Consider the following 25,774-nt stretch of genomic DNA (forward strand, 5'->3'; position numbering starts at 1 on the left):
CACCCCCTCGGTGGACCTTTTCGCCTCTCAGACCAACCACAAGCTGCCTCGGTTCTGTTCCAGACTTCAGACACACGGCAGGCTAGCGTCGGATGCCTTTCTCCTTCATTGGGGGACCGGCCTCCTGTATGCTTATCCTCCCATACCTTTGGTGGGGAAGAACTTACTGAAGCTCAAGCAAGACCGCGGCACCATGATTCTGATAGCGCCCTTTTGGCCCCGTCAGATCTGGTTCCCTCTTCTTCTGGAGTTGTCTTCCGAAGAACCGTGGAGGTTGGAGTGTTTTCCGACTCTCATTTCGCAGAACGACGGAGCGTTGCTGCACCCCAACCTTCAGTCCCTGGCTCTCACGGCCTGGATGTTCAGGGCATAGACTTCGCTGCGTTGGGTCTGTCGGAGGGTGTCTCCCGTGTCTTGCTTGCCTCTAGGAAGGATTCCACTAAAAAGAGTTACCTTTTCAAGTGGAGGAGGTTTGTCGTTTGGTGTGAGAGCAAGGCCCTAGAACCTCGTTCTTGCCCTGCACAGAACCTGCTTGAATACCTTCTGCACTTATCGGAGTCTGGCCTCAAGACCAACTCAGTAAGGAATCACCTTAGTGCGATTAGTGCTTACCATTATCGTGTGGAAGGTAAAGCCATCTCTGGAGAGCCTTTAGTCGTTCGATTCATGAGAGGCTTGCTTTTGTCAAAGCCCCCTATCAAGCCTCCTACAGTGTCATGGGATCTCAACGTCGTCCTCACCCAGCTGATGAAACCTCCTTTTGAGCCACTGAATACCTGCCATCTGAAGTACTTGACCTGGAAGGTCATTTTCTTGGTGGCAGTTACTTCAGCTCGTAGGGTCAGTGAGCTTCAAGCCCTGGTAGCTCATGCTCCATATACAAAATTTCATCACAACAGAGTAGTGCTCCGCACCCACCCAAAGTTTCTGCCGAAGGTGGTGTCGGAGTTCCATCTTAACCAGTCAATTGTCTTGCCAACATTCTTCCCCAGGCCGCATACCCGCCCTGCTGAACGTCAGTTGCACACATTGGACTGCAAGAGAGCATTGGCCTTCTACTTGGAGCGGACACAGCCCAACAGACAGTCCGCCCAATTGTTTGTTTCTTTCGACCCTAACAGGCTAGGGGTCGCTGTCTGGAAACGCACCATCTCCAATTGGCTAGCAGATTGCATTTCCTTCACTTATGCCCAGGCTGGGCTGACTCTTGAGGGTTATGTCACAGCTCATAGTGTTAGAGCCATGGCAGCGTCAGTGGCCCACTTGAAGTCAGCCACTATTGAAGAGATTTGCAAGGCTGCGACATGGTCATCTGTCCACACATTCACATCACATTACTGCCTCCAGCAGGATACCCGACGCGACAGTCGGTTCAGGCAGTCGGTGCTGCAGAATCTGTTTGGGGTGTAAATCCAATTCCACCCGCCAGGACCCGCATTTATTCTGGTCAGGCTGCACTCTCAGTTAGTTGTTCTTCGTAGGTCAATTTTCTGTTGTATCCTCGCCGTTGCGAGGTTCAATTGACCTGGGTTCTTGTTTTGAGTGAGCCTGAGAGCTAGGGATACCCCAGTCGTGAGAACAAGCAGCCTGCTTGTCCTCGGGGGAAAGTGAATGATACATACCTGTAGCAGGTGTTCTCCGAGGACAGCAGGCTGATTGTTCTCACCTACCCTCCCTCCTCCCCTTTGGAGTTGTGTTTCATCGTTTTGCTTGTCATTCAACTGGCGGAAACGGTCGCGCACGGGCGGGAAGACGGCCGCGCATGCGCGGTGGGCGTGCCCTGCGTGCGGACTGCCCGCGAAGCTTCTTCCGGTTGGTGGGGGCTGCCGCGGTCGTCACCCAGTTGTGAGAACAATCAGCCTGCTGTCCTCGGAGAACACCTGCTACAGGTATGTATCATTCACTATGTTCACCAATGCAATACTTGCTGAGATATAGTAATCTGTTTGACCCCATACTGCAGCCTTCTATGGTATGTCTCTGAGATTTCAGCAACTTTGAGACACTGTATCTCCGGCAATATTTTTTTGAGAGAAAGAAAACTTGGCCATCTTGTACAACTTTTTGCGCTCTATTAAACAAAATAATAAAAAAAAATCTTCATGAGCGATTTCCATGAAGAAAACTTGGAGCAAACTTGGTCCGAAAAATTTGCGGCATGAAATAATTGTAAAGTTTGGCTTTTTATATCTCTGGAATTAAAGATGTGATAAATGTGAAACTTTGCACACAACAACTTATCAACACAAGGTTTTCGAATATAAAATTTCATTCTCCTAATATTTTCCATTAGTTCACAAATTGAGTGTAAAGTTGATTTTTGCAAAAACACCAAAAATAGGGTATTTTTAGCCCACTTTTACAAAAAAAGACCTTCTGAAACTCATTTTAATCATTTTCATTAGAGCATGTTTCAAATGAGTGGAGTGGAACAGGTGGATGTGAAGCGTCTGTTCACGCTTTTCAAAAATACTAGGACTAGGGGGCATGTGATGAAACTACAGTGTAGTAAATTCAAAACAAATCGGAGAAAATTTTTCTTCACCCAACGCGTAATTTTAATTCTCCAAGGACAAGCAGGCTGCTTGGTCTCACTGATGGGTGACGTCCACGGCAGCCCCTCCAATCGGAAACTTCACTAGCAAAGGTCTTGGCTAGTCCTCGCGCGCCGATACGCACCGCGCATGCGCGGCCGTCTTTCCGCCCGAACCGGCTCGTGTTCGTCAGTCTTCTTTTGTCCGCGCTCGGGACGGTCGTGTTTGTGCCGTTTTGCGCCCCTCAAGTTGACCCTCGCGCGTCTTTGAGCTTTTGCTTAAAAAAAAAAAAAAAAGAACTTGGAGGAAGACCTTTACGGTCTTTTCCCCTTTTCCCGTGTTTCCAGTTTTTGCCCCGCTAAGTTTCCTTTCGTTTTCGGGGTAGGCCCTTTTGAGGCCTCGGTTCGTTTTTTTTCTCTCCCTGTTTTTGGTGCCTTTACCGCCATTACGAGTTTTGATTTCGCCGGCATGATTTTTCCGCCCATGTCATCGAAGTCTTCCAGCGGCTTCAAGAAGTGCACCCAGTGCGCCCGGGTAATCTCGCTCACTGATAGGCACGCGTCGTGTCTTCAGTGTCTGGGAGCTGGGCACCGCCCGCAGGCCAGTCTTTGCGCCCTTTTACAGAAAAGGACTCAGGTAGCGAGATTGGCCCAGTGGAACGTTTTGTTCTCGGGCTCTTCGTCGGCAACAGCACCGGGGGCATCGAGTGCATCGACGTAGACAGCTTCAAGACCTTCGACCTCGGCATCGACTACTTCGACTGCATCGAGGCATCGACCCTCTGCATCGTCGGTACCGAGACATCGAAAGGCTGCGTCGGCATCGGGGGTACCGGGACCTCCACTAGTGCTGATGTCGTCAGACGGTGGTGCTTCGACTGGAGTGCAGGTGAGGGCTGTCCATTCCCCTGCTGGTGGCGGTAAGCCTTCGGGTGGGTCTCCCCCTACCCTGAGGGCTCCTGCGGTACAGCCCCCCCGAGACCGACCTTCTTCGGCCTCGGCCCCGAGGAAGTGACGGTTGGATTCTACATCCTCCTCGTCGGTACCGGGAAGTTCCGGTGACATGCTTCGTTTGAAAAAGTCAAAGAAGCATCGACGCCGGTCTCCTTCCCGCATCGGTACCGAGAACTCTGGGTCGCCAAGGGAGTCGGCACCGAGAGGACCGCTCACCCTCTGTTCAGGAGGTGTCGATGCGCTCCACCTTGGACAGCCCGGAACAGCCTCCACGCCCGGAACAGACTCTGACTTCGACGCCTGCATCGGCTTCCATGTCTTTCTCCACAGCTGCTCTGCACGACAGTCTCCGGGCCGTTCTCCCAGAGATCCTGGGAGAGCTGTTGCGCCCTTCCCCTCCGGTACCGGGGGTGCTTGCGCCACCGGTACCGTCAAGTGAGGCGCCGGCTGGCCCCTTGCCCGGGGTGAGGTCTCCGACATCGGTGCCGCTTGCGGTACTGACTGCGGTCGACTCCCAGGAAGGCTCCCCGACGACGTCTGCGGAGGGAGCTTCGCCGGTGCGGGCGAGGGAGTCTACCTCTCGACGCTCCCACCGTGGCCGTGTTTCCATGGAGTCAAGTCGGGCGCGGCTTCAGACGCAGGTTCATGAACTTGTGTCTGATACCGATGGTGAGGCCTCGTGGGAAGAGGAGGAGGACATCAGATATTTCTCTGACGAGGAGTCTGATGGCCTTCCTTCTGATCCTACTCCCTCCCCTGAAAGGCAGATTTCTCCTCCCAAGAGTCTGTCTTTTGCGGCCTTTGTCCGGGAGATGTCTACGGCCATCCCCTTCCCGGTGGTTGTGGAGGACGAGCCCAGGGCTGAAATGTTTGAGCTCCTGGACTATCCTTCTCAACCTAAGGAAGCGTCCACAGTACCCATGCATCATGTCCTAAAAAAGACATTGCTGGCGAACTGGACCAAGCCTCTAAGTAATCCCAGCATTCCCAAGAAGATCGAGTCCCAGTACCGGATCCATGGGGACCCAGTTCTGATGCGCACTCAGTTGCCTCACGACTCTGGTGTGGTGGATCTGGCCCTAAAGAAGGCTAAGAGTTCTAGGGAGCATGCTTCAGCGCCCCCGGGCAAGGACTCTAGAACCTTAGACTCCTTTGGGAGGAAGGCCTACCATTCTTCTATGCTCGTGGCCAAAATCTAGTCTTACCAGCTCTACACGAGCATACACATGTGGAACAATGTGCGGCAGTTGGCGGGCTTGGTGGACAAGCTCCCTCCTGAGCAAGCCAAGCCATTTCAGGAGGTGGTCAGGCAGCTGAAGGTGTGCAGAAAATTCCTGGCCACAGGGGTATATGATACCTTTGATGTCGCGTCCAGGGCCGCTGCTCAAGGTGTGGTGATGCGCAGACTCTCATGGCTGTGTGCCTCCGTCCTGGAGAATAGGATCCAGCAGCGGATTGCGGACTCCCCTTGCCGAGCGGACAATATTTTTGGAGAAAAAGTCGAACAGGTGGTAGAGCAGCTCCACCAGCGGGATACCGCTTTCGTCAAGTTCTCCCGCCGGCAGCCTTCAGCATCTACCTCCTCAGGTAGACGTTTTTATGGGGGAAGGAAGACTGTTCCCTACTCTTCTGGTAAGCGTAGGTACAATCCTCCTTCTCGACAGCCTGCGGCCCAGGCTAAGTCCCAGCGTGCTCGCTGTCGTCAGCAGCGTGCGCCTCAGCAAGGCTCCTCGGCTCCCCAGCAAAAGCAAGGGGCGAGCTTTTGACTGGCTTCAGCAGATCATAGCCGACATCAACGTATCAGTGCCGGGCGATCTGCTGGTCGGGGAGAGGTTGAAAGTTTTTCACCAAAGGTGGCCTCTCATAACCTCCGACCAGTGGGTTCTCCAAATAGTCCGGCAAGGATACACACTCAATTTGGCTTCCAAACCTCCAAATTGCCCACCGGGAGCTCAATCCTACAGCTTCCAGCACAAGCAGGTACTTGCAGAGGAACTCTCCGCCCTTCTCAGCGCCAATGCGGTCGAGCCCGTGCCATCCGGGCAAGAAGGGCTGGGATTCTATTCCAGGTACTTCCTTGTGGAAAAGAAAACAGGGGGGATGCGTCCCATCCTAGACCTAAGGGCCCTGAACAAATATCTGGTCAAGGAAAAGTTCAGGATGCTTTCCCTGGGCACCCTTCTTCCCATGATTCAGGAAAACGACTGGCTATGCTCTCTCTGGACTTGAAGGACGCCTATACGCACATCCCGATACTGCCAGCTCACAGGCAGTATCTGCGATTTCAGCTGGGCACCCGTCATTTCCAGTACTGTGTGCTACCCTTTGGGCTCGCATTTGCGCCCAGAGTGTTCACGAAGTGCTTGGCTGTAGTAGCAGCGGCGCTTCGCAGGCTGGGAGTGCACGTGTTCCCCTATCTCGACGATTGGCTGGTGAAGAACACATCCGAGGCAGGAGCTCTACAGTCCATGCAGATGTCTATTCGCCTCCTGGAGCTACTGGGGTTTGTGATAAATTATCCAAAGTCCCATCTTCTCCCAGTGCAGAGACTCAAATTCATAGGAGCTCTGCTGGATTCTCGGACGGCTCGTGCCTATCTCCCAGAGGTGAGAGCCAACAACTTGTTGTCCCTCGTCTCGCGGGTGCGAGCATCCCAGAAGATCACAGCTCGGCAGATGTTGAGATTGTTGGGCCACATGGCCTCCACAGTTCATGTGACTCCCATGGCCCGCCTTCACATGCGATCTGCTCAATGGACCTTAGCTTCCCAGTGGTTTCAGGCTGCTGGGGATCTAGAAGACGTGATCCACCTGTCCACGAGGTTTCTCAAATCCCTGTATTGGTGGACGATTTGGTCCAATTTGACTCTGGGACGCCCTTTCCAAATTCCTCAGCCACAAAAAGTGCTGACTACGGATGCGTCTCTCCTGGGGTGGGGGCCTCATGTCGATGGGCTTCACACCCAGGGAAACTGGTCCCTCCAGGAACGTGATCTGCAGATCAATCTCCTGGAGTTACGAGCGGTCTGGAACGCTCTGAAGGCTTTCAGAGATCGGCTGTCCCACCAAATTATCCAAATTCAGACAGACAACCAGGTTGCCATGTATTACATCAACAAGCAGGGGGGCACCGGATCTCGCCCCCTGTGTCAGGAAGCCGTCAGCATGTGGCTCTGGGCTCGTCGTCACGGCATGGTGCTCCAAGCCACATATCTGGCAGGCGTAAACAACAGTCTGGCCGACAGGTTGAGCAGGATTATGCAACCTCACGAGTGGTCGCTCAATTCCCGAGTAGTGCGCCAGATCTTCCAGGTGTGGGGCACCCCCTTGGTAGATCTCTTTGCATCTCGAGCCAACCACAAAGTCCCTCAGTTCTGTTCCAGACTTCAGGCCCCCGGCAGACTGGCATCGGATGCCTTCCTCCTGGACTGGGGGGGAAGGTCTGCTGTATGCTTATCCTCCCATACCTCTGGTGGGGAAGACTTTGTTGAAACTCAAGCAAGACCGAGGCACCATGATTCTGATTGCTCCGTTTTGGCCGCATCAGATCTGGTTTCCTCTTCTTCTGGAGTTGTCCTCCGAAGAACCATGGAGATTGGAGTGTTTTCCGACCCTCATCACACAGGACGAAGGGGCGCTTCTGCATCCCAACCTCTGGTCTCTGGCTCTCAAGGCCTGGATGTTGAGAGCGTAGACTTTGCCTCTTTGGGTCTGTCGGAGGGTGTCTCCCGCATCTTGCTTGCTTCCAGGAAAGATTCCACTAAGAGGAGTTACTTCTTTCTATGGAGGAGGTTTGCCATCTGGTGTGACAGCAAGGCCCTAGATCCTCGCTCTTGTCCTACACAGACCCTGCTTGAATACCTTCTGCACTTGTCTGAGTCTGGTCTCAAGACCAACTCTGTAAGAGTTCACCTTAGTGCAATCAGTGCATACCATTACCGTGTGGAAGGTAAGCCGATCTCAGGACAGCCTTTAGTTGTTCGCTTCATGAGAGGTTTGCTTTTGTCAAAGCCCCCCGTCAAACCTCCTACAGTGTCATGGGATCTCAATGTCGTTCTCACCCAGCTGATGAAACCTCCTTTTGAGCCACTGAACTCCTGCCATCTGAAGTACTTGACCTGGAAGGTCATTTTCTTGGTGGCAGTTACTTCAGCTCGTAGAGTCAGTGAGCTTCAGGCCCTGGTAGCCCAGGCCCCTTACACCAAATTTCATCATAACAGAGTAGTCCTCCGCACTCACCCTAAGTTCTTGCCGAAGGTAGTGTCGGAGTTCCATCTGAACCAGTCAATTGTCTTGCCAACATTCTTTCCCCGTCCTCATTCCTGCCCTGCTGAACGTCAGCTGCACACATTGGACTGCAAAAGAGCATTGGCCTTCTATCTGGAGCGGACACAGCCCAACAGACAGTCCGCCCAATTGTTTGTTTCTTTTGATCCCAACAGGAGGGGAGTGGCTGTGGGGAAACGTACCATATCCAATTGGCTAGCAGATTGCATTTCCTTCACTTACGCCCCGGCTGGGCTGGCTCTTGAGGGTCATGTCACGGCTCATAATGTCAGAGCCATGGCTGCGTCAGCGGCCCACTTGAAGTCAGCCACTATTGAAGAGATCTGCAAAGCTGCGACGTGGTCATCTGTCCACACATTCACATCTCATTACTGCCTGCAGCAGGATACCCGACGCGACAGTCGGTTCGGGCAGTCAGTGCTTCAGAATCTGTTCGGGGTTTAGAATCCAACTCCACCCCCCTAGGCCCATGTTTGTTCTGTTCCAGGCTACACTCTCAGTTAGTTGGATAAATTGTTAGGTCAATCTCAGTTATGTCCTCGCCGTTGCGAGGCCCAATTGACCATGTTTGTTGTTTTGAGTGAGCCTGGGGGCTAGGGATACCCCATCAGTGAGAACAGCAGCCTGCTTGTCCTCGGAGAATGCGAATGCTACATACCTGTAGAAGGTATTCTCCGAGGACAGCAGGCTGATTGTTCTCACAAACCCGCCCGCCTCCCCTTTGGAGTTGTGTCTTCCCTTGTTTTGTCTTGCTACGTATGGGACTGACGAACACGAGCCGGTTCGGGCGGGAAGACGGCCGCGCATGCGCAGTGCGCATCGGCGCGCGAGGACTAGCAAAGGCCTTTGCTAGTGAAGTTTCCGATTGGAGGGGCTGTCGTGGACGTCACCCATCAGTGAGAACAATCAGCCTGCTGTCCTCGGAGAATACCTTCTACAGGTATGTAGCATTCGCTCTCTGGAATTCGTTGCCGGAGAACGTGGTGAAGGCGGTTAGCTTGGCAGAGTTTAAAAAGGGGTTAGACGGTTTTCTAAAGGACAAGTCCATAAACCGCTACTAAATGGACTTGGGAAAAATCCACAATTCCAGGAATAACATGTATAGAATGTTTGTACATTTGGGAAGCTTGCCAGGTGCCCTTGGCCTGGATTGGCCGCTGTCGTGGACAGGATGCTGGGCTCAATGGACCCTTGGTCTTTTCCCAGTGTGGCATTACTTATGTACTTATTAGACTCATCACAGTACCATTCTGCTCTCATCCCATTCAGCCATTCACACAAACACCCCTCCTACCATAAACACCCACTTCGCCAGATAACATTTTTTCCTTACCCACATAACAGACTTTCCCAGAAGGTGTGATTTCATCCATCAGGCCTCATTGCTCCTTCTGTACTGGTTTTCTCCCTCCCCTCTCATACTTTGTGCTCTGTATGTACTCTTCTCTCTCGCATATCTTAAAGCAATAGAATAACACCACTGCCTTAATATACAGATTCAATACCTTTCCCCTGAACCCATCCAGTAAGTCACTCAGGTCACTGCTGCATTTCCCTGAGCAGGCTCATTGAAGCCTGTGGCACCCTTTTAATAATCTCTGCCACTCAGAAGTGTTCCTCACATCCTGCCATTGCACAGTGGGCTCAACAGACAGTCCCCCAGTACCTGCTTTGTTAATGACTTTAATCGCCTCTTCTTTGGTGTGGACTTGGATGGCTACTCCTTTGATTTTTAAAAACTAGTCCAACTGAGAAGAGCAAATTTAGTAAGTTCCTCCAGCAGCTTAGCTGTAATGTCTATGAAATCCTTTCTCCTCTTCAACTACTAATCAATTCTATAGCGCTACTAGATGTATGCCACAATTTGTGGATGCCACAAATATTCTGGTATCACCCCTTGTCTATTTATACCCTGACATTCCCAAAGAGGATGCCTTTGAGAAATACTGCCGTCCAGAGAGCCAGGAACATCCTGAACCCTTAGACTCAGGTAGTACTGCTCCATATTTGAAGACCAGGTTTATCTGTGTAACAGCGACCACCTGCAGTAGTACCATTGACTTGCCAATGTCCCCTCGCACTTTAGATTCACTGATGCAGTTTGGACATAATGCAGAAGGGAATGAAGCTACAGGATCTGGTCCATTTGAGTCTCTTACGTTTGACATGGACTTAACCCCAGCATGCACGCCCTCACCAATGTGATAACCTTACTCAGCTTGCTGGCAGCTGCTCCAACCAAAGCTTATAGTGGTGTAATTCAAACTTCTCTTCATGTCCTCCTGTATACAGTCTTATTTCCTTCATCTGTTTTTGTTTATGGTCTTTTGTGAATCGCACTTTTTTCCTCTCCTCATGTGTTGTTTTTCCTTCTAACATCTTGCATTAAGAAGAATGATGTTGGGCTTTTTTGTAACTTTTATTTTATTTTTTTTTTGTAGTCTTGTATGTTCTTGTCATGGAAGTGCCTATTACCATGCAATCTGTGCAGCTGTCATTTTTAAGGCCTTATTTTACAGTAATGTTCTGCTTTACTGACCATTGCCAAAGGCTTTTGTAAATAAGTGTATATGCACATTAACCGTATACTCTAGGAGGCCTAACTTGGAAGTCGCAAAATAAATCCGATGCCCATCAACCCTTCTTGCTCCATTGGCTGGATGTTTGTGGATCTTCAGAGTCCAGTTACGTTGCCTGGCTTTGGGGACACTTTTATTGCTGTGCAGTCATAAGTGAAACGAGGACCAAATTTTGAGGGTCAGCAACCAAGCCCTCAGGAGGCTGCATCTGTGAATAAGAGAGGCTCAGTGCAGGACTTGTGTGTAAACACTAGACTGGTTTGGAGTCTCTGCATTCAGTAAGATGTCAGTCTGAGTTGCATAGTATTTTGAGTTTGAAAGAAGTCTGTCCAGCCCTAACAGTGAGTACTCTGCCCAGCCAGTGCTCTTGTCTAAGACTTGTTCAAGGAAGATAATTCTTTTTGGTCTCCTGGAGCTCAGGCAGTTAGTGGTGGAGCATCCTAAGTCAGCTGTAAATATCTATACCTCCTTTAGCTTCTCCTGATTTAAGATCCATGTTAGAAACTCTGGCACACAAGTAACTTTATTTTATAAAATCTCCCAAAGGAGTTTTGAAAACTAGAAACAAGTATTCTAGGATAACTACAATTTGTAGTTATGTTACTAGACTGCCCCAACTTGACATTTCGTCCTTTAGATTGTAAGCTTCTTTGAGCAGGGACTGTTCTTCTTTGTTAAACTGTACAGCGCTGCGTAACCCTAGTAGCGCTCTAGAAATGTGTAGTAGTAGTATGCTGCGCTGTACACATTAAATGCAGGTACTTTCTCTGTTCCTAGAGGACTCCCAATCTGTTTTTGTACCTGGGGAAATGGAGGGTTAAATGACTTACCCAAGGTCAGAAGGAGCTGCAGTGGGAATCGAACCCAAGTTGTCAGGATCAAAGCCTGCTGCATTAACCATTAGGCTACTTCTCCACTCTTCAACGCCATAGGAGCTAGATATGGTGCAAGTCCCATAGGAACTTCCCTTGGTTGTGTGTGCAGTTTTCTCTTTAAGACACTATTCATAGAAGTAAACTATTACGTCCTTGTGGATATTGGCTCGCTACATCCCCAGCGCCCTATGGTCCTATTTCAGTCATTATCTCAAAATACAGAAGACTTAGAACAGTGGTGAATCTTCCCAGGAGTGGCCAGTCTACCAAAATTACTCCAAGGACATAGTGACAACTCCTCTGGGAAATGACAAAACTTGTATAAGACAATCAATCAGAACATATGCAGTATTGCTAGAGCAAAATAAATCGTAACCTAATACCAAATCACAGCTCTAGCAGAATAATGATGACAAGTGCTTAATTAGTAAAGTGGAGAAAAGCAGAAACCGTAGGTAAAATACCCAAGGTTTAGTGCGTGGTTAGAAATCGTTAGATTTAATTTGTAACAAGCTACGATTCTATCATTGGGCAAAAAACTCCACAAAACTAGGACTACAAATTTTTGTGTCTCAAAATTGTGATAAACAACATAAATCACTCCTCACATATATTAAATAATTTTTCTTTTTCTTTTTTCTTTGGCAAGGTCACTTCCTACCAGTGACCTAGATCACATCAGCATAAGAAAAGGGCTTGCACCTAGCTTAAATCCAGCACTCTTTGTTATCCATTCAACAAAGAAGTGGAGTGGATGGGGATATGAGTTCAGGATTCCACTCAGCTGTGTTAATCAAGCCTGGATTGGCCACTGTCAGAGACAGGATGCTGGGCTTGATGGACCCTTGGTCTTTTCCCAGTATGGCAGTGCTTATGAACTAACATTCAAACTGGTGGAGGTAATGTGATGGTGTCGGGATGCTTTGCTGCCTCAGGATCTGGGAAAACTTGTCCATTATTTAAGTAAACGTGAATTCTGCAGTGTTCTAGAAAATTCTTAAGGAGAATGCCTAGTCATCTGTCTGTGAGCCGGAACTGAAGCTGAAGTGTACTTGAGTTATGCAGCAAGACAGTGATCCAAAACACAAATGCAAGTGTGCATCTGAATTGCTGAGGAGAAACAAAATTAAAGTTTAAGATTGGCCTAGTCACCCTGATTTGAACACAATAGAGCTGCTGTGGCAGGAAATGAAATTACAGTTCGTGCATGAAAACCTATAAATGTGTCCGAATTAAAGCAGTTCTACAAAGAAGTGTGTGCTAAAGTGTCTTGGATTTGATATACCGCTTTTCTGTGGTACAACTAAAGCAGTTTACATTCATTAAATGCAGGTACTTTGTTCCTAGTGAGCTCACAATCTAAGTTTTTGTACCTGGGGCAATGGAAGGTTTAAGTTGGTAGTTCAGAGTCACAGGGAACTGCAGTGGGAATTGAAACCAGTTCCCCAAGTTTTCAGCCCACTGCATTGACCATTAGGCTACTACTAATCATTTCTATAACGCTGCAAGATATATGCAGCGCTGTACACATTATATACAGGTACTTTCTCTGCCCCTAGAGCAGTGATGGCGAACCTTTCAGAGACCAAGTGCCCAAACAGCAACCCAAAATCGAATTATTTATCACAAAGTGCCGGTACTCATTATGGGTGGGGTCACCACATATGACTCCACCCCTATGATAGCCACACCCCTTACACCAGCCATGGTGCAAATAAACAGACATCATTGAAAATATTATACTAGTATATGAGAAAAAAATAACATGACTTTTTTTCATTATAAATCATTTCTGTAAGCTGTTACAGCTCCAGTATACCCAGTGCAAAATAAGACAGCAGATGTAAATTCTCAAATCGGACATATTCCAAACACTAAAATGAAAATAAAATGATTTTTTTCTACCTTTGTTGTCTCTGATTCTGCTGCTCTCTTAACTCCATTTCCAGGGTTTCCTTTCCATTTCTTTACTTTCCTCCTTTCTTCTTCATTTCTTGTCCTCCATCCATGTCCAGCCACCCTCCTCTCCTCCATGCCCTCCCACCCGTCCTCCCAGCACCAGGCCGTCCTCCCACTCAGCACCCAGTAGCACCCAGCACCAGGCCTGCCTCCCTCCCAGCACCCAGTAGCAACCAGCACCAGGCCTCCCTCCCAGCACCAGGCCTCCCTCCCACCACCCAGTAGCACCAAGCCTCCCTCCCACCCAGCACCAGGCCTCCCTCCCTCCCAGCACCAGGCCTCCCTCCCACCCTCCTAGCACCAGGCCTGCCTCCCTCCCAGCACCAGGCCTGCCTGCCTCCCTCCCAGCACCACCCACCCAGCATCGGGCCTCCCTCCCTCCCAGCACCCAGTAGCACCCAGCATCAGGCCTCCCACCCAGCACCAGGCCTGCCTCCCTCCCAGCACCAGGCCTGCCTGCGTGCCTCCCTCCCAGCACCACCCAGTAGCACCCAGCATTAGGCCTCCCACCCACCCAGCACCCAGCGGCACTAAGCCTCCCTCCCACCCACCCAGCACCAGGCCTGCCTGCCTCCCTCCCTCTTCCAACCAACGAGGCACCAGGCCGCCCGCTCTACCTCCCTCTTCCAACTAACGAAAAGCCACCAGGCCGCCCGCCCGCCCTCCCAGCACCTCTCAGCACCAGCGCTCGCCCTCCTCCTCTGAAATTGAAAAGGCGTCAGCAGCTGCAGCGAAATGCGTGGTCTTCGCTCGGCGCGCCTTCAGTCTTCGCTTGTGTCTGTGAAGCTCTGGTCCCGCCTATGGAAGAGGGAGGAAGGGAGAGTGGGCGGAGCAGACCACTGACGGCGCGCGTGCCAAAGGAGAGGGCTCTGAGTGCCCTCTCTGGCACGCGTGCCATAGGTTCGCCATCACTGCCCTAGAGGGCTCACAATCTCCTTCACTACTCAACAGCAAACTATAGGAAGCTTTTTGTTGCAATTATTGTTGCTAAAGGTGGTGCAACCAGTTATTAAGTTTAGGGGACAGTTATTTTTCTTATGAGTGATTCGAGTACATAAGTAATGCCACACTAGGAAAAGACCCAAGGGTCCATCGAGCCCAGCATCCTATCCACGACAGCGGCCAATCCAGGCCAAGGGCACCTGGCAAGCTTCCCAAACGTACAAACATTCTATACATGTTATTGCTGGAATTTTGGATTTTTCCCAAGTCCATTTAGTAGCGGTTTATGGACTTGTCCTTTAGGAAACCGTCTAACCCCTTTTTAAACTCTGCCAAGCTAACCGCCTTCACCAAGTTCTCCAGCAACGAATTCCAGAGTTTACGCGTTGGGTGAAGAAATATTTTCTCCGATTTGTTTTAAATTTACTACACTGTAGTTTCATCGCATGCCCCCTAGTCCTAATATTTTTGGAAAGCGTGAACAGACGTTTCACATTCACCTGTTCCACTCCACTCATTATTTTATATACCTCTATCATGTCTTCCCTCAGCCATCTCTTCTCCAAGCTGAAAAGCCCTAGCCTCCTTAGTCTTTCTTCATAGGGAAGTCGTCAATCCCCGCTATCATTTTAGTCGCCCTTCGCTGCACCTTTTCCAATTCTACTATATTTTTCTTGAGATGAGGCGACCAGAATTGAACACAATACTCAAGGTGCGGTCGCACCATGCAGCGATATAACGGCATTATAACATCCTCACACCTGTTTTCCTTACCTTTCCTAATAATACCCAACATTCTATTCACTTTCCGAGCCGCAGCAGCATACTGAGCAGAAGGTTTCAGTGTATTATCGACGACTACACCCAGATCCCTTTCTTGCTCTGTAACTCCTAACGTGGAACCTTGCATGACATAGCTATAATTCGGGTTCTTTTTTCCCACATGCATCACCTTGCACTTGCTCACATTAAACATCATCTGCCATCTAGCCGCCCAGTCTCGTAAGGTCCTTCTGTAATTTTTCACAATCCTGTCGCGAGTTAATGACTTTGAATAACTTTGTGTCATCAGCAAATTTAATTACCTCGCTAGTTACTCCCATCTCTAAATCATTTATAAATATATTAAAAAGCAGCGGTCCTAGCACAGACCCCTGAGGAACCCCACTAACTGACCTTCTTTATTGTGAATACAGCCCATTTAACCTCACTCTCTGTTTCCTATCCTTCAACCAGTTTTTAATCCACAATAGGACATTTCCTCCTATCCCATGACCCTCCAATTTCCTCTGTAGCCTTTTGAAAATTCAGATACACAATATCAACCGGCTCCCCTTTGTCCACATGTTTGTTTACTCCTTCAAAGAATTGAAGTAAATTGGTCAGGCAAGATTTCCCCACACAAAAGCCGTGCTGACTCGGTCTCAGTAATCCATGTCCTTGGATGTGCTCTGTAATTTTGTTTTTAATAATAGCCTCTACCATTTTCCCTGGCACCGACGTCAGACTCAACTTTTGTTCCTTTAATGACACAATAGGCTAAAAACTGTTGTGTTTACTCAAGGTTCCCTTTTGTTTAGTACTACATTTTGTTTAAATATCTGTAACATTCATTGTGATATCTGCAATAATGGGAGTAAGGGAATACTGAGAAAATTGTCAGCTACCTTGATATAGTCCCTTAAAATGTTATTTTTCTAGCGTTTACAAAATAAATCTTTCAAAAATAAATACAAAGTTTGGTGTACAAAGTCTAGAAGGTAAAGTATAACTTATCTGAATAGCAAAACAATTTCAACCTTCAAAGTTTTACTGTCCTTGTATGTGATGTGATGTAATATGTGTATTGTGAGGTAAACATTTTGTTCCAGCATGTATAGGACCAGTTTGGATTTTTTTTTAAATTCACATAATGCCAAACCTTATTCAAGCCTAACATAGGTAATATCAGAAATATGGAATCTGCTGTTGTACAGACATGAACATAGTATTGCATCTGTCACTACAACATCTAGAGTCTTTTCCTAATGATCTCTAGCAAGATACTGGGAAATATTTGTGAATGAATGTTCAGAAGTGGCTGGAGTTGGAGTTGATTTATCAAGATTTGTTACAATTCCTTGAACTAATGGTGTGTAAAACTTCTTGGGTAGAATAAGTTACAGAAATTGTAAATTTTTCAGTTCATACTGCTTGCATTGGTTTTACATTTGTTTAACAGTGCTAAACTAGGACCTCTTGGAATGCTAATTCTTCTTACCTTGATAGGTAATGCAGTATGGCATATACTTTTTACTTTGACAGTGTAAAAGTGATAGGCCAGTGATTTAGAGATGATGTGGCACTGACCAGCATGTTGCAGTAGTGTGCTTGACTTTACCAATAAGCAGGATAATGACATCTATAAGGGCGGCTTTTACTAGTTGCCTATGACTTTTAGCAAGGGGATAACCAGTATAACACTGTTAACTAAAAGGAAGAAATTAGGGTTTGATAGTCTAATCCTTTCTACCTCCCCCTCCCCCCCCCCCCCCCCCCCCAAAAAAAAAGAGAACTGTTGGAACTACAGCTGAACAGATTTACTTTTACTGTATTGAAAGCTACTATAGTTCTGAAACTTGTTGTATACAGTGCACAGTACACTGAGTGTAATGTGAATCATATATCTAACAGTAAAACTGTATTTGCTGTTTGTTTTAAACTGAAGGAGCTGTTCCATCGGCTTCAGATACCACATTTGAAGAGACTTCCCTTACCAACATCAGAACAACACGGTCTTCTACAAAGAAAAAAGTAAGTCCCCTGCCCTCCCCATATACTGTTCCAATCTGGGGCTATCATATTTAGCCAACCTGACAGCAATTCAAATTGTTACCAGTTTGAGTGTTATCCTATTACTTATAGTGGAATTTATAAAGTATAAAAAGTTGATTGATATGAATTATCAATAAATAAAGCTGGTCTCCACAAAATTAAATTCAGGGGATTGTATGAATTCAGAGACTTACTAATCGTTTTTGATTTAGATATCTTTAATATTTTTAGTTTTTCTGATAATCATTGTTTAACAAAATGTACTGAGCTATGCCGTGCTGACGGGGAAGCAACCATTTTAGCCCTGAACTTCCATAATCCTTTCACTCAGTACTTCCAAGTTTGACGCAACATAAGGGACAGAGTACTGGTAATGCTAGCTGTGTTTTCCTCAATAATAGTTATTGAGCCAGGCTGAAATATGAAATGGTTTGCAGTTGTGTTAGATATTGCACAATGTATGTAAAATAAATTGCTAGGATGCTTCCTCTTTAAAATATCACCCAATTTTTAGGCAGGATTTTAGAGAGTAATTGTGACAGTGCTGCTGAACAACTTTTTTTTGTCTCTTATTCCAGGACTCATTTCAACTGATACTCAAAATGAATTACTATATAATCAAAGATCATGGGTGTAGTTTGTTTCATTTTGGGGGCGGGGGGAGCATGAGGCAGGGCATATTAGCATATTCATTTGCATATATATTTATACAAATGAATATGCTAATATGAAGGAAGGGAGAAAAAGCTGGCTTTTGGGAATAACCATAATGAATATGTATGAGATACATATTCATTATGATTATTCCCAAAAAAGCCAGCTCTTTCTCCCTTCTTTCCTCCTTACCCAGCACTCCCTCATCCTCTCCAGTAGTATTTTCCCCACCCCCTTTCCCATACCATACCAGTGTTGACCTTAGAAATGCATAGGCTCTATATGTAGCTCCTTCGAGGTAGTGTGTCATGATTTAGACTCTAAAATCTTTTCTGATGTTTTGGTGCCACCTCAGTAAGGCCAACACACAATCTGTCCACTGCAAAACGCTATACATGAGCAAAAACACACTCATAACCTTACCAAACTATAATAGCACTAATTCCAAGGACAGGACGAGATAAAACCTTATGCGTGGAAAGGCAGCACTGTAATTACACCAGGCTCTAAAACACCAATACACTACCTCGTGAAAAAAACAAAACAAAAAGGGCTGCAAACACTACACACTAGCAGAATACTGCACCTTGATCACACATGAAAAACGCATGGCACAACAGATATGACACAAGGAACTAGAAATCAAAAAATATGAAGGCAAAATACTGAACTGGAAAGTTACCTCAAGAAGTGAGACTCGGCATGCAGCAATATCAGAGAAACTGAAACTTACAGGCAAAATATCACAGATGCACATTTCCAAAAGCTGACATATTTCAATTAATAAATTCTGAATAAAATACTTTTTTTCTACCTTTTGAGGTCTGATCATTTAGTTTTTCTATTCTGTTTGGTCCCAGTGTCTTCTGTTTTATGCAGTCTTCTTTCCATTTGATATTTTTTCACTCACCATGTCCACAATCCTCCTGTGTACTTATACATCCTTTCTACCATCTGTAGTCCTGTTTCTATCCTTCCTCCAGTTTCAGCATCTGCTCTCAAAGTGTTGTGATCTAGCCCTTAAATTCAGCATTTTCCCCTCCATCCATATCCAACATTTCTCCTCACTCCCTTCCCCTCCATCTATGTGCATCTACTTCCTCTGTCTTCCCTCCCTTCCATCCATGTCCAGCATTTCTCCTCTCTCCCTTCTCCTCCATCCGTGTGCATCTCCTTCCTTTGTCTTTCCTTCCCTCCATCCTTGACCAATATTTCTCCTCTGTTCCCTGCCCTCCATTCCATCCATGTCCAGCATTTCTCCTCTCTCCCTTCTCCATCCGTGTGCATCTCCTTCCTTTGTCTTTCCTTCCCTCCATCCTTGACCAATATTTCTCCTCTCTTCCCTGCCCTCCATTCCATCCATGTCCAGCATTTCTCCTCTCTTCCCTCCCCTCCATTCATGTGCATCTCCTTCCTGTCTTCCCACCCTTCATCCATCCATGTCCATCAACTCTCCATTCTCTCCTGCCGACTCCTCCAACCATCCATAGCCAGCAAATGTCTCCCCCCCTCCTCCATCCATGTCCAGCAATTCTTCTCTGCCCCTCCCCTCCATGTCCAGTGATTCTTCTCTGCCCCTGCCCTCCCCTATCCATCTCCAATGATTCTCCTTAGACCCCCCACTCTCCCCTCCCATGTCCAGTGACTTCCCCAGCTCCCCCTTTTCACTCCCCGAGTTTGAGTTCCAACCTAGCCCCACCTGCCCGCCCTCAGCTCCCCGACAGCCCTCCTCTATGTTCCTGCCCTCCCTGTGTTTAAACCTTTTAAGTCGCTGCGGCAGCACTGAAAATAGCACAGTGAGCTCGCCTCTAGCCTTTTCCTTCCCTCTCTGTCCTGCCCTCGCTAAAACAGGAAATACATCATCAAAGGAAGGTAGGACACTGGGAAGGGAAAGGCTGGAGGCGAGACCTCTGTGCTGCTTTCAGTGCTGTCACTGCGAGTTAAAATACAAAGAAACGGCAGGAGCGGAGAGGAGGGCTGTCGGGTACCTGAGGGCGGGAAAGAGGGACCGAGAGCTGCCTGCAGCCGGGTTGCGCCAGCCCTGCATTTTGGGGGGGGACAGTGCCCCTCCCCCCCCTCGAAACTACGCCCATGTCAAGGATAAATAAATACAAATTCAACAAAAATAAAAATGTATGAAAAAAAAATGCAGTTCTCGGTTAACAAGCAGCACTGAGTTCAGCAGACAGATGGTTGATGATATCATGTGTCCAGGATGGAACAGCTCTCCTAAAGCTCAGAACTTGGTGTAAAATTCTGAGCACAACCCTTCCCACATATACAGCAGTTTCCTCACCTCCTCAGGGTCCCGTCCCGTCCCCCCCCCCCCCCCCCCAGCGTGGAATGAATGTGAAAAGAAAACTCTCCTGATATTTGCAAGAGGTTTCCGTTTCTGTCTTCCTCTATTTTATTTATTTATTTTTTTTAATTACTTTGCTTAATTTCTTCAGCGCACCATACACCTTTAACCCACTATCAGGCTTATTTTCGAAAGAGAAGGGCGCCCATCTTTGAACACAAATCGGGAGATGGGCGTCCTCTCAGGGTCGCCCAAATCGGCATAATCGAAAGCCGATTTTGGGTGCCTTCAACTGCAGTCTGTCATGGGGATGACCAGAGCTCACGGGGGTGTGTCGTAGGCATAGCGAAGGCGAGACTGGGGCATACTTAAGAGATGGGCGTCCTCGGCCGATAATGGGGAAAAAAGAAGGGTGTCCCTGATGAGCATTTGGTCGACTTTACTTGGTCCATTTGTTTTCACATCCAAGCCTCAAAAAGGTGCCCAAACTGACCAGATGACGACCAGAGAGAATCGGGGATGACCTCCCCTTACTTCCCCAGTGGTCACCAACCCCCTCCCACCCTAAATGTTTTTTTTATTATTTTTAATTTTTTTGCCAGCCTCAAATGTCATACCCAGCTCCATGACAGCAGTATGCAGGTCCCTGGAGCAGTTTTAGTGGGTGCAGTGCACTTCAGGCAGGCGGACCGAGGCCCATCCCCCTCTACCTGTTACACTTGTGATGGTAAATGTGAGCCCTTCAAAACCCACTGTACCCACATGTAGGTGCCCTCCTTCACCCCTTAGGGCTATGGTAGTGGTGGGGAGTGGTTTTTTTTTGGGGGGGGGGGTTGGGGGGCTCAGTACCGAAGATAAGGGAGCTATGCACCTGGGAGCAATTTGTGAAATCCACTGCAGTGCCCCCTAGGGTGCCCGGTTGGTGTTCTGGTATGTGAGGGGGACCAGTGCACTACGAATGCTAGCTCCTCCCATGACCAAATGCCTTGGATTTGGTCGTTTTTGAGATGGGCATCCTCGGTTTCCATTATCGCCGAAAACCGGGGAAGACCATCTCTAAGGTCGACCTAAATGTTGAGATTTGGGCGTCCCCCACCGTATTATCGAAACGAAAGATGAACGCCCATCTTGTTTCGATAATACGGGTTGCCCCGCCCCATCACCGGGACGTCCTTAGAGATGTGCGCCCTTAGAGATGGTCGTCCCCGTTCGATTATGCCCCTCCACGTGACCCAAAGATCTAGAGTTTTAATGTGTATTCCAGTCATCTACCTGGTCTCTGAACATAACCAAGCATAATGTAAACATTGTTGAATGTCTAATATGAGCCCAAAAGGATCACCTTAACTGCCTGTGCTTCCTCTGTGCAGAGATTGGAGGACTCTGCATTTGAACACAGACACTTTAATGGAGCTGCCTTCTACCTCCTGGCACAGTAATCTTAAAAATCTAGCTAACAAGGATGACTGCCAATTATTACTAAAACTAGTATGTAGCCTCTTAGATGTTTTCAAAGCTAAAGTGCACCTATATTTTGAGTGCTTGCATGGGCCTGAAGGCCTCATCTATGAAACCAAGACACTTGAGAGAGAGTTTCTTCCAAGTACAAAGCTGTATAGCTGTTTCCAGCGCAAGCCACTGCCTCAAGCCAGGATGCAGCACACAGCACAATCTTCATAAGGCAAATCCAGCACAGAACAGATGTAGCATAAGTTCTTTTATGCTACTAGTTCTGTTCCAGCTTAGGATTGTTCATCATTGCCTGATCTTCAGGATTCTTCTGCATAACAGTTGATAGCCCAACTTCTGATGTCATCAACTCCCAGTACTGGTCATTGTAGCAGATAATTCTTCTGTATCACTACACCTGGCAGAATGGCCACATTGTTCCTACAAAAAGCTGTTTATAGATAGATATAGATAAAATAATTATTATTTTTAAATGGTATTGCAAGGGCTTATAAAATGTCGAGTATGAACACTGAATCGCAATGCCTTCTTAGTTGATTGGTGTAATTGCGGTGCAGAGAGAGACTCTTTCTTCTCAAAATCTTTTTGTTTTCTTATCATCTACTTCACATTCAGAGTCTGAAGCTGCACACACATTGCCATGTTTGTTTCCAGGCTCCCAATATTTCTCAAAGTGGCCTGAAAGGTTTTTAGATCCAGAATTTATCCTTACAGAGTTTTCTATAGATGTAGAAGGCATTTTCCAAGGGCAAGCAAGCTGAATAATCCTCATAAGTGGGTTTGCGATCCGCGCCAAGTTTCCTTTATTGCTTCGGTTTTCTGTTGACACGTGTCACGTTTCCTTTTATTTTTAGTCGCGGCCGTCCTTAGGCTGCTTGGCCGGGTTTTCTCCTTTTTGTGCTTTATTTTGCAGTACAATCACGTTTTTTGATTTGGCTAGGGCAGTCTTCCCTTCCATGTCATTGAAGACTCCAAGTGGCTACTGGACCATCTCAGGCACTGATACTCATTCCGAGGAGCCTCAGTGAGGTGCATAGAGCTAAGGCTAAGAAGCACCGACACCGTTCTCCCTCAACACATGGTGCCGGGGGCGCCGAGTACATCAGCACTTGAGAAGCGTCAATGCTTCCCCTCCATACAAGAGGTGCCGACGTGTTGGTGTCCCAGCAGTCTGGTTTCCTTTCCTGCACCACAGGCAGCTATGCTCTCTCAATTTGAACGATGTATATATACACATCCCGATACTTCCAGCTCACAGGAAGTATCTTCGATTTCGGCTGGGAATGCAGTACTTCCAGTACCACGTGCTGCCCTTTGGCCTAGCATCAGCTCCCAGAGTGTTCACAAAATGCCTGGCGGTAGTTGCATTGTCGCTACGCAGGGTGGGAGTGCATGTGTTTCTTTTTCTCGATGATTGGCTTGTGAAGAGCACCTCGGATGACCTTGCTCGGGGGGGTCCATGCGGAAGACTATTCAGGTGCTGAAACTACTGCGGTTTGTAATAAATTACCCCAAGTCCCATCTCACTCTGGTTCAGAAATTGGAGTTCATTGGAGCATTGCTCATTAAGAGAATCTTTGTGAGGCGTGGGCAGACAACCTTCTGTCCCTAGTGTCCAAGGTTCGAGCATCACAGCAAGTCACAACTCGGCAGATGTTGAGACTCTTGGGGCACAAGGCCTTCACAGTTCATGCTACGCCCATGGCCCTTCTGCACATGAGATCTGCTCAATGGACCCTAGCTTTTCCGTGGTATCTGGCCACGGGGAATCTAGATGATGTCATCCATGCGTCCACTGACTTTGCACATTCTCTTCAATTATGGATGATTCAATCCAATTTGACCATGGGACGTCCATTCCAAATTCCTCAACCGCAGAATGTGCTGACGACGGATGCATCTCTCCTAGGGTGGGAAGCTCTTGTAGATGGGCTTCACACCTAGGGAGCCATGGCAGACTAGCGTCAGATGCCTTTCTCTTACGTTGGGGAACAGGCCTTCTGTATGCATATTCTCCCATATCTCTGGTGGGGAAGACTTTGCTGAAACTCTGGCAAGACCGCGGAACTATGATCCTGATTGCGCCATTCTGGCTGCGTCAGATTTGGTTCCCTCTTCTTCTGGAATTGTCCTCCGAAGAACCGTGAAGATTGGAGTGTTTTCTGACCCTCAGAACGAGGGGTCGCTTCTGCATCCCATCCTCCAGACTCTGGCTCTCACGACCTGGATGTTGAGAGCCTAGAGTTCACTTCCTTAGGTCTTTCGGAAAGTGGTCTCCTAGGTCTTGCTTGCTTCCAAGAAAGATTTCACTAAGAATATTCTTTTAAATGGAGGAGGTTTTCCGTCTGGTGTGACAGCAAGGCCACAGATCCCCTCTCTTATCCCACACAGACCCTGCACTTATCTGAGTTTGGTCTCAAGACCAGCTCCGTAAAGGTTCACCTCAGTGCAATTGGTGCTTATCATCAACGTGTAGAAGGTAAGTCTATCTCTGGACAACCTCTAGTGGTTCGCTTTATGAGAGGTTTGCTTTTGTCAAAGCCCCCTGTCAAACCTCTGCCAGTGTCATGGGATCTCAAGGTTGTTCTCACCCAGCTGATGAAAGATCCTTTTGAGCCACTGAATTCCTACCTTCTGAAGTACTTGACCTGGAAAGTCGTTTTCTTGGTGGCTGTTACTTCAGCTCGTAGGGTCAGTAAGCTTCAGGCCTTAGTAGTGGATGCACCTTATACTAAGTTTCATCACAACAGAGTAGTCCTCCGCACGCACCCTAAGTTCCTGCCGAAGGTGGTGTCGGAGTTCCATCTGAACCAGTCGATTGTCTTGCCAACATTTTTTCCCTGTCCCCATGCCCACCCTGGTGAAAGCAGCTTGCACACCTTGAACTGCAAGAAAGCATTTTCCTTTTACATGTAGCGGATGAAGCTCTTCAGATAGTCCACACATTTGTTTGTTGCTTTTCATCCCAACAGGAGGGGAGTCCCATTGGTAAACGCACAATTTCCAGTTGGCTAGCGGATTGCATTTCCTACTCTTGTGCCCAAGCTGGGCTGACTCTGGAGGTCCATGTCACGGCTCACAATGTCAGAGCCATCGCTGTGTCGGTGGCTTACTTAGCCTCCATTGAAGAGATTTGCAAGGCTGCAATGTGGTCTTCAGTCCATACATTCACATCTCACTACTGCCTTGAGTGGGATACGTGACAGCTGGTTTGGGCAATCAGTGCTGCAAAATCTGTTTGGGATTTAGAATCTAACTCCACCTTCCTAGGCCCGTTTTGTTCTGTTCCAGGCTGCACTCTGTTTGTATATAGTTTCAGTTTAATCTATGTTACGTCCTCGCCGTTACACGGCCAATTGATTAATGATTGTTGTTTTGAGTGAGCCTGGATGCTAGGGATACCCCACTTGTGAGGATTATTTAGCTTGTTTGTCTTCGGAGAAAGCGAAGATACTTACCTGTAGCAGGTATTCTTCGAGGACAGCAGACTGATAATCCTCACAAACCCACCCACCTTCCCTTGGAGTTGTCTCCTCTATCTCTCTTTTTTTACTCTTTACTTAACTGAGTAGCGCAGCAGGTGTGAAGGCACTCAGTGCATGCGCAGTTGGATGTGCGGCGCGCTCAGAAGGCTCCAGCAAACCTTTTTTGCTATTTCAAATGCCGGTTCCCGGGCCAGCGGGAATCACCGACCCACTTGTGAGGATTATCAGCTTGCTGTCCTTGGAGAATACCTGCTACAGGTAAGTATCTTCGCTGTTCCATGGGAATATCTTCGGATTGTTCCCATCTCTAGTGAGAATCATGTCTCCTTATTGAAGGCAGCAACCTGCGGAGGAGGAGGGATATATTGCCCATTCCTTGCCTTGGTGGACTCAACTGCTGCAGAGTCCCAGGATAGTCGAGCTGGAGTCAGCAGCAGCTTTCTTGATGGATACTTGACAGAGACTATTGTCTTGGAAGTAATCTGCATCAGACTGTAATCGTGACTTGCTGGTGGTTGTAGCTCTGTAACTGGTCTGATCTCCATGCCGTGAGCTCCTCTTTGAAAGTAGGCTTCTTTCAGGGAGGATCTAGAAAAGTTGATCAAGGATGTGGGCGATGCCAGACTTTGTAGGCTGCTGAAAGATCTTGGTCTTCAACGAAGGGATTGAGCAGTCAAGCTCATATAAAGGTCTGGCGGAAGCAAGGCTGTGTTGAAAGTGTTCATTCTTCATCTACAGGTCAGACAGGTTTCAGTAGAATTAGCTCTTTTTTGGAGCCTGGAAGTCTGCCTCCACAGGAGCCAGAGAAACCCAATGAGTCACAGGGGCCTTCTACATGGTGGTCCAGATGAGGGTTGTCTCCATTTGTTCTACCCAGGGTGGCTCCAGATCACTTCAGATCATTCACTGTTCAAGGTGATTTGT

At 47.8% G+C, this 25,774-nt stretch overlaps 1 protein-coding gene across 1 annotated transcript in view; it reads left to right on the forward strand.

The window, feature by feature from the left end:
* CDCA2 (cell division cycle associated 2) overlaps positions 1-25,774 on the forward strand; it is a 254,447-nt gene that overhangs the window by 182,684 nt on the left and 45,989 nt on the right. The window contains exon 13 of the mRNA XM_030201830.1: positions 16,836-16,921. Coding sequence (XP_030057690.1) covers positions 16,836-16,921 — 86 coding nt within the window. The remainder of the gene's footprint in view (positions 1-16,835; positions 16,922-25,774) is intronic.

The sequence above is a fragment of the Microcaecilia unicolor genome, chromosome 4 (genome assembly GCF_901765095.1).
Source record: "Microcaecilia unicolor chromosome 4, aMicUni1.1, whole genome shotgun sequence".
In the NCBI taxonomy this organism is placed as follows: Eukaryota; Metazoa; Chordata; class Amphibia; order Gymnophiona; family Siphonopidae; genus Microcaecilia; species Microcaecilia unicolor.